Here is a 9,307-nt window from a genome sequence, read left to right on the forward strand (position 1 = left end):
TTCAAACGTTCAAGAGTATCTATCTACTTTCACCTGAAACTAGTTACTAGATGGATATTTCCTCGGTTTTCCCATTTAAAAATGACTGCTTTTATATATTTCAAATCGAACAATATCTACTACCTACCTTGAAGTGTATAAATTAATATTATGCAAGAATTTAATAAAATTACTCTTGTGACTTTGTAAGCTATTGTTATACGAATACAGCTGTCCTAATTAAATATATGTTGTAATATAGTTATAGTACGCGACAGGTCGAAATAACAATCGGGGTATGAGGCGGGGGGACGCCCCGCACACCCGCACGTCACCCGCGCTAGCCCGCACCGGGTTAGTGCGGGGTCAGCGCGGGGGGTTAGTGCGGGGCGTTCCCTCCACGATTGCCATATTGACCTGTTGCGGTCTATAGGTACTTATAACATTCTGTTAATAGGCATTGTTGGATGAGAAGCTATAGTGCAGACAGCTTATAATTTTTGTGAATATAACATTTTCTTTTTTGAAATTTTTTAAGAAAGTTACTCCAGTCATTTATTACTTATTATTAAGTTTCGATTAAATACTTAACGCAAGGAACAAGCTAGGAACATGGTTTGCGAGTTGTATGCAGCCTTTTTATCCGTGGGAAAATCCTCATGGATTTCCGCGCTTAACTCTGCAAGCACCAACTTACAACAATCAACACGCTCCATTGACCTACAAATATGTCGCAGGGGAGTCTCGGTCAGCGGTATAGAGAGCATGCAGGCATATTGTGGTACGTAGCATTGGGGATCTAGCGCGACCCTTCTGGCATTTCCAAATTCCAAAAATGTTTCAATACCCAAAATCTTACTCTAAACCGTTTGCAAAAAATGGCAAAAGACCATTAAGTAATTACGTGTGCTAAGTCTGTTTTGATTTTTTTAGGGTTTAGAGATAATGGAGGCGCTTATAGAAGCAGTTCAGAAAGGCTTTTTTGTACTTTTGAGCGTAGCAGAAATTAAATTATAATTTTTTTAAATTATATATTGTATTTAGAATCCCTACAAAAGAAGTACCAAGTAAGAGCTGGTTTCCAATTTGCTACGTACTAGCAAATTGATGATGAGCTTTATAGTGCATGGAAATCATGGATATTGTGCAATACAAATCCCAGCCTTTAAAATAGTTCTGAGGCGAGCGTGGAGATGTGACTATGGACAGTTAACTTTACTAACAAACTTTGGTTTTACGATAAATTAATTTAGCCAAATAATGCTATTAAAATGTTATTTTCCAAGCTACGGCAGTTGGACCCCTTGGTGGGCGAATCTCTGGGCTGTTCTTCCTGATACTCACACTTGGCTGTTCTTTCTGATATTCGAATGTCTTTGTCTTTTAAGACTTTTTTTCAAAATAGAGATTAAATAATTTGTTTAATTAAAAAAGTCTTCTTCTAAGTTTTATTTTTCTTGGGTCTCGGCAATCCCAAGGAACGCAAGAAAGCTTAGTTAAATGCAAACTTACATGCAACCTTTGCCTAGCGGATTTTTCGCCGATCCTAGGATTGCCTTAGTAATCAAAGCTGGTTGAAACTCAATTTTTAAATCAGCTTTAATCAGTGAATCGGACACGCATGTGCGTGAAAGTGATTAAATAGCACATGCACCGAACTAAGCCCGCTGCTGAAGACTTGCTCCACCAGGCACCAGCCTTTCATTCGCGAGATTCATGTTTCATAAAACACCCCATCTTGTTACTCTACAGCGGCTCTTGCAATTTCTGCGGGAATCGTCTTTTCGTATACTATTTATTTATTTATTTATTTATTCAGATACAAGTTAGCCTTTGACCTGACTCATGCTCCTTTGGTTTCTACACGGCATCGTACCGAAACGCTAAATCGCTTGGCGGCACGGCTTTGCCGGTAAGGTGGTAACTAGCCACGGCCGAAGCCTCCCACCAGACAAAATACCCTGGAATATTGACGAATAATTCGTGTTTATGAACTACTAGCTGATCCCCGCGGCTTCGCCCGCGTAGATTTAGGTTTTTAAAGATCCCGTATAGCCTATGTCACTCAGGAATAATGTAGCTTTCTACTGGTGAAAGAATTTTTAAAATCGGTTCAGTAGTTCTAAAGATTACCCCCTACAAACAAACTTAACGACATCGGGCCGTGCAGCAGAAATCGTAATATTTTAATTTCGCCATAACTTCAAAACCAAACGTCCAATTTTAATCATTCAAAGACCAAATATTATCTCCATAAACTGTTCTTAGTGATGAAATCATTTATTTTGATAAGGATTAATAGCATGAGTAAAATAAACGCGTTTAAATGTAGTCCAAAAAAAAATCAAGATTTTTAAATAAAAAAATGGTTGCTGTGCCTCACTCGACATAGATGGGTATAGTGTGTCGCGGACTTTTTTGTAGATATTTATAAGATCTACAATTAATTAGAACATTTTATGGTTCTATCTTTTATAGTTTAGGCAGCGTACGCAAAATAAGTAACTTTTCTGGTTGATTTTTTACACCTTGTGTCCGAAAAACCCAAATATCTTACGGAACCCTATTTTTTTCCAAAATAAAATATAGCCTATGTTACTCATGGATAATGTAGCTTTCGAATGGTGAAAGAATTTTTAAAATCGGTCCAGTAGTTTTTGAGCCTATTCAGTACAAACAAACAAACAAACAAACAAACAAAGTTTTCCTCTTTATAATATTATTAGTGTAGACTTAATTGGACTTTTATCAAAATTATACCCATATCTATACTAATATTACGAGTGCGAAAGTTTTGACCTTTTCAGTTTTCACGCCCGATTAACCGATTTTATCGTTTGCTGTAAAAATAGCTTGCATGCCAGAGACGGCCACTTTTTATCCCACACGGGATAAAAAAAATCTAAATCAACGCGGATGATGTTACGGGTACCTAAGCTAGGTATGTCTATTATATTTAAAATAGAAGGAAGATCTTTACCTACCTAGATCTGCTCTCCATTTCAATACTAGTTAATGATAAAGATTTCTAAGACATAGGAGTAGTTCCGAATACAAAGGTGCAATTTGTATATTTTTGTTACTAATTTAGTCATTGGAGCCGTTCATTGGCAGGTTTTTTATCATTTTTATTAGTAAATTGACATTCTATCTAAAACTCTATGTAGAGTTAATTTCGGGCTCAATCGTTTTAATTTTCTTATTGGTAAGTAATATTAATTAATATGAGTAAATATTTTCAGAAAATAATGATTTAAATTGTAGACTTTCAAGCTTTTCCCGTTGTCTTGATCAATAATAATAAAACTGCTATAAAATCCATACTAATATTATAAATGCGAAAGTGTGTCTGTCTGTCTGTCCGTTTGTCTGTCTGTCTGTCTGCTACCTTTTTACGGCTCACCCGTTTAACCGATTTTGATGAAATTTGGTACAGAGATAGCTTGCATCCCGGGGAAGGACATAGGCTACTTTTGATCCCGGAAAATCAAAGAGTTCCCAAGGGATTTTTAAAACCCTAAATCCACGCGGACGAAGTCGCGGGCATCATCTAGTATTAAAATAATATTAAAAATGTTTTTAGGTATGTTTGTCTAAACAGGTTACCTAAGGTGCAACCGCCCACGTGGAGTCGAGGCATAGCATCTTTTTTGAGAAACTCTAACGAAGCTTTATTTACTTAGACATGCGATTGAAATTGGTACCTATCATGAAAACAAAACGCGCAGGAGATTAAAAGCGATGCACCGCTTTGAGGCACCGCCACTATGGTAAAGTAAATAAAGCTCAATTTGCGTTATTATCGAAAAATGCGATTGAAATTGGTACCTATCATGAAAACAAAACGCGCAGGAGATTAAAAGCGATGCACCGCTTTGAGGCACCGCCACTATGGTAAAGTAAATAAAGCTCAATTTGCGTTATTATCGAAAAAGACGCTACGCCTCGGCTCCACTCCACTCTGTAGATGTGCGTTACGCCTTACAAGTATTGTTTTTGTTGCATGTTGGTATCAAAATTAGTACCACTACATTTAGTATAAAAATCTTTTATTTTTCGTAGTAAAAACATAACAAAACATAAATAAAAAATTAACAATTAACAATATGTTTGGAACTGACTTAGTGTCCCTTGTGGTGCCAGTGCTTGTGGTGTTCATGACCTCCCTTCTTACCATGGTCATGATGATGGTGGTGGTGTTCGTGGTGGCCATCTTCTCCGTGGTGTCCCTTGTGGTGATGGTGGTGTCCTCCATCTTCATGATGGCCGTGCTTGCCGTGGTCATGTTCATGGTGTCCATGATGCTTGTGGCCGTGGTGGTGGTGGCCGCCCTTATGGTGTCCGCCCTCATGATGGTGACCGCCGTGGTGTTCATGGTGTCCCTTCTCTCCGTGGTGATCGTGGAAGTGCTTGTCCTTCTTGAACTCGTCGTGATGCTCGATGCCATGGTGGCCCTTTGTGTCGTGACCCTTGTGCCAGTGACCGTGCTCGTCGTGACCGTGGCCATGGTGGCCTTTCTCTCCATGTCCGTGGTGATGATGGTGGCCTTCGTCGTGGTGGTGATGTTTCTTGTGTCCGCCGTGCTCGCCGTGATGGCCCTTGTGTCCTTCGTGGTGGTGGTGGCCGTGCTTTCCATGGTGGTGCTCGTGATGCCCCTTGTGTCCCTTATGGTCGTGGTGACCGTGATCATGATGATGGTGTTCGTGACCCTCGTGGCCACCGCCCTTATGGTGCCCGTGGTCGTGGCCGTGATGGTGAGAGGCTGCGACCTCGAGGTCGGAGCTCTCCTCCCGGATCTCCCGACAGGAGACCGCGGCTACGAGAGCCAGAAGCCCACATAACACCAGAAGGCTTCTCATAGTTGGTCAGACAAGTTACTGTTGAATGATATTTTCCTTTGGTACCGATGATATTTTATACTAGTTAGTCGCTACGGTTAAGAAATTGATGCTGACGTATTGTCAAGGTTGCCAAAGTAATGAACGATAATAGATTTCTACTTCTACTTTTATCATTCGAGGACTTGCATATTGTAGAGCAGAGCTTACTACCTATTTCCTCTGAGTGGAAATTGCTACTTAACTGCCGCTCCGTGCTTCAGTAAATATACCAAGCCAACAAAATTATTTTCAGTAGAATGTGATGTGTGTTGGAATATTTTGATATTAAAATAAGAATGAGATATGAATGGAAACTTATTTAGTAGGTAGAAATATACACCTATATAATGTATTAGTTTACATCAATACTTATAATAAAACTGTAACAGGTCAAATTCTGTACATTGAAGATATTTTGAAATTTTTTTTTCGAGGGCACTCTATAATCGATACTGAACACAAAACTGTAATTTTTTTCATTTTTATCTGTCTGTCTGTCTGTCTATCTGTCTGTCTGTCTGTCTGTCTGTCTGTCTGTATCACGGCCGCGCATCACGCTGAAACTACTGAATGGATTCCAATGAAACTTGGTACGATTTGAGGTAATACTATGAGGAAGAATATAGGATACTTTTTATCCCGAAATTCAGCATGGTTCCCGTAGGAGAGGGGATGAAAGTTAAAATGTATACTGAGTTGTAATTCATTAACGCGTAGTCCGATTTCATTCATTCTTTTTTTGTTAGAAAGGGGATATTTTAAAAATTGTTCCGTAAATATTTCAAGGTAATCGGTTTTTAACCGACTGTCAAAAATGAGGTGGTTCTTTTTTCTACATCGATTTTTTCGAGGTTTCTGGACCGATTTGCAAATTTTTTTTTAAATCAACAAAAAAGTTTTCGTGGTGGTCACATAAAAAATTCTGGATTCAACTCCTTAATCCTGATGCTGCAGGGTTACTGCCCGCCTGAGTTATCAAGATTCAGGAAGTGTTCATAGTGAATTCATATTGTAGGTACCAAGCAACGACTTTATTCTCAGACTTCAAGTCTCAACTCCTCAACCCTGATGATGTAGGGTACAGCACTCCTAAACTATAATGTTTCAGGAACTGCGGATGATGCAAAATTATTTTAGGTACCAAGCATAGGCTACATCATTGAACTTCGGATCCTAACTCCTCAATCCTGATGCTGCAAAGTACTGAAGTTCTAAATCGTGGGGATTTTAGATTTTCTGATAGTGAATTGATATTTTTAAAAAAATTAAAAAATTTGAATCGACTGTTAGGCGGAACGAAGTTCGCAGGGTCAGCTAGTATAAAATATTTACATTTTAACAGTTAAGAAGATGTTTTGATTATTATCATAAATAAATCTATTTGAAAATAAAATAAAACAAAACACACTCATTACTTAGCTAAAAATTAGTAAAACCAGTGTTTAAAAATAGCAAACATTTATTTACATAATATCACAAAATAATCAACAATAACAAAAATCTTGAATTCTACATTTACTGATTAGTGTCCTTCCCAGCCCCAATGTTTGTGTTCGTCGTGAGCTCCCTTGTCGCCATGCCCAGCGTGGTGCCCCCAGTGTGCATCGTCGCCGGCTTCTTCATGGTGTCCTTTGTGATCGTTGTGGTAGCCCCCGTTTTCGTGATGGCCCTTCTTTCCGAATTCGTGTTCTTGGAAACCGCCTTCTGAGTGCCCTTTGTGGAAGTCACCTCCTTCTTTGTACCCGCCTTCGTGGTGATGTCCGCCATAGCCTTCCTCGAAACCGGACTCGCCGTGCTTATCATGGAAGTGCTTGTCTTTTTTGAACTCATCTAATTTGTGAACTCCAATGTGACCCTTAGTGGAATGTCCTTTATGGAAGTGTCCCTTCTCTTCGAAACTGTGTCCTTTTTCGCCCTTCTCGCCCTGGTGGTGTTCGTCAAAGTAGCCATCGTCATGGTGGTGCCCTTTCTCATGTCCCCCGCTTTCATCATAATGACCTTTATGTCCTTCATGTAGGGAGTGTCCCTTTCTGCCTTTATCAGATTCGTGATATCCCTTGTAGCCTTTCTCGGCTTCTTCCCCGTGTTCTCCATGATAGTCACCATTATAGGCTTCACCACCACCTTTCCCCCAATGATGGGAAGCTGCTGCCAATAGATCTGCCTCTCGTTTCTGTCGCACGTCTCTAGCACAGACGGCCGCAATGGTCAACACCAAACCAAATACCACAATGTTCGTCATGTTCCCGGTCTCCTGGATCACTCACTAGTTTATTGCTCAATGTTGCCTGTTGCCAAATGATGCCTGTTGCTTATTTCTTGCAGCTTATATAGTATTGCCAATACTACAATGAGTTGCCTTTAATGTCAGGGTAATATAAATCTGGCGGTCACAAGAGCAAGTGACCTAAATTATACATAAATTACTTTTATTGTTATCGTATTTCGACGAATGTTACTCTTTGTTTGACAATAATTATTACATTTATTTGTTGTAGACTAGGTGATTCGCCTCGGCTTTGCACGGGTAGGCTTACGCATTCTGTTACTGGATATACTTAAAAACATTCATACAAACTCCCTTCCCTAATGATGGTAAAAACGCATTGAAATCCACCACACCATGAGAATAAACCATCTCTCCTCTGCGGAATAGACAAAATGACGCAGGCTCCCTATTATTAAGAGATTCTCTATCAATATCGAAGCGAGGAACATTCTTGTAGGAACTTAGGTAAAAACAATTTTCTTTGCATTGTTTCCATGATTTTATGTTATGAAAACTTTTTATAATGTAAAAATGGTTTTAGTCCCAGGGTATCATCCATACTATTATTATAAATACGAAAGTTTATATGTCTGTCTATTTGTCTGTTTGTCTGCTACCTTTCGGCGATTTATCTTTTTCACCGATTTTGACGAAATGGTACAGAGATAGCTTGCGTCCCTGAGACGGACATAAGCTATATCCCAAAAAATCAAAGAGCTCCCACGGGCTTTTAATATAATCAAGTTTGTAATATTGTTCTACATTCGCCTTCTTCATACCACTGTCATTATTATTCCGGTTAAGGTTCCGTCAACTCACATGTTTTTGTGGTAAGTATTTTGATTTCACTTTCTTTATATTTTATTCTATGACTAAGAGAGATACTCCAAGAAGTACTCTCGTAACGACCAAAAACGGCATTGAATAATAAATAGATGCTGCGTTAATTCAGCCGTAACATCCATAACATACCCACAAATTCACCGGCAGATTAATTACATTTTAATTTTTTTTTATTACTATATTGATAGGTACTTTACTACGATCGCAGTCTCATCCAGAGTAACTCGGCATCGTACAGAAAAGCTAAATCGCATGGCGATTGGCGACACATTTTTGCCTTTAGATGGGTTAATTAATCACATGGCCAAAGCCACCCACCATAGGTACATGAATCAATGAAAACATCCTTACGTAGTACGTACTAATATGTACAGATTTATATAATCTGTACATATATATGTATAATATAATCTGTATAAATCTAAAATTTAAATTGCGAAAGTGTGGCTGTCTGTTTGCTAGTTTTTAACGGTTCATCCACCTGACATTGGCTAATCTGTATAAAGCCAGAAGAATAGAAAAAAAACCATCCATCTGTTTAATCAACTTTGACAAAATTTAGTACAGAGATAAGTAGCTTGCTTCTCAGGGAAGGACATAGGCTACTTTAGTTCCGGAAAATCAAAAAGTTCCCACGGGATTTTTAAAAACCTAAATCACACTGAAGAAGTTGCGGACATAATTTACAGGTGTACAGACAGGGCTTGCATTCCGAAGACTGATAAAGGCTACTTTTTATTCCGAAGAATCACACAGAAAAAAAAACAGAATTTATGCGGAAATTGAACACGAGATTACTGACAAGTAGCTATAAGTGCATAGAGCTTGCTGAGTCAGGAGAATCGATAAAAGCTCTACAATTCAAAACCCTTTGTAAAAGTTTACGTGAGTAAAAAGTCTGTAACACTATTCAATTAACTTTTACCAACATTGTTATCTACTGTCATCATTAAATCTGCTCCATTAGGAGGGTATAAAGAATAATTTGGTGCCATAAAGGATTCTAATGAGGGTAACAGAGTCAAGGGATGACACGAAGCCCGTTTTCACCCGAGTCAAGGCCGACGCGTGTCAAGGTGAGGTTGCGAAGGCGTCGCCCTCGTTGTTTTCTACGCTTTATTTAAGTAAAATACTTTTGATAGATTTCTTACGCCACGTTATTCGCTTGAGCGCGCACGGCCTGTCCCAAGTGAATTATAATAATATGGCGCGCTGCGCCACTGTGCCGTACCGGCAAGTATAACGTGCAGCTGATTAGATCTTTCAGAGGTTTTTTTATAGACTATTGGGGTGGTATTTCTGAAAATCCTTTCTTAAAGGTCTACTTTGCATCGAA

At 38.9% G+C, this 9,307-nt stretch overlaps 2 protein-coding genes across 2 annotated transcripts; both read right to left on the reverse strand.

Annotated features, from left to right (window-relative positions):
* Window positions 1–4,100: 4,100 nt before the first annotated feature.
* Window positions 4,101–4,838, reverse strand: LOC117984735 (spore coat protein YeeK-like). Its single transcript, XM_034971378.1, has one exon. The coding sequence runs from the start codon at window positions 4,836–4,838 to the stop codon at window positions 4,101–4,103; it is 738 nt and encodes a 245-aa protein (XP_034827269.1).
* Window positions 4,839–6,381: 1,543 nt separating this feature from the next.
* On the reverse strand, window positions 6,382–7,101 carry LOC117984539 (sarcoplasmic reticulum histidine-rich calcium-binding protein-like). Its single transcript, XM_034971171.1, has one exon. The coding sequence runs from the start codon at window positions 7,099–7,101 to the stop codon at window positions 6,382–6,384; it is 720 nt and encodes a 239-aa protein (XP_034827062.1).
* Between the last annotated feature and the right edge of the window lie 2,206 nt (window positions 7,102–9,307).

Source organism: Maniola hyperantus, chromosome 8 (assembly GCF_902806685.2).
Source record: "Maniola hyperantus chromosome 8, iAphHyp1.2, whole genome shotgun sequence".
In the NCBI taxonomy this organism is placed as follows: domain Eukaryota; kingdom Metazoa; phylum Arthropoda; class Insecta; order Lepidoptera; family Nymphalidae; genus Maniola; species Maniola hyperantus.

Excerpts from the sequence above, each read along its gene's own strand:
- LOC117984735 (XM_034971378.1), bottom strand. The coding sequence starts at position 4,838 with ATGAGAAGCCTTCTGGTGTTATGTGGGCTTCTGGCTCTCGTAGCCGCG.
- LOC117984539 (XM_034971171.1), bottom strand. The coding sequence starts at position 7,101 with ATGACGAACATTGTGGTATTTGGTTTGGTGTTGACCATTGCGGCCGTC.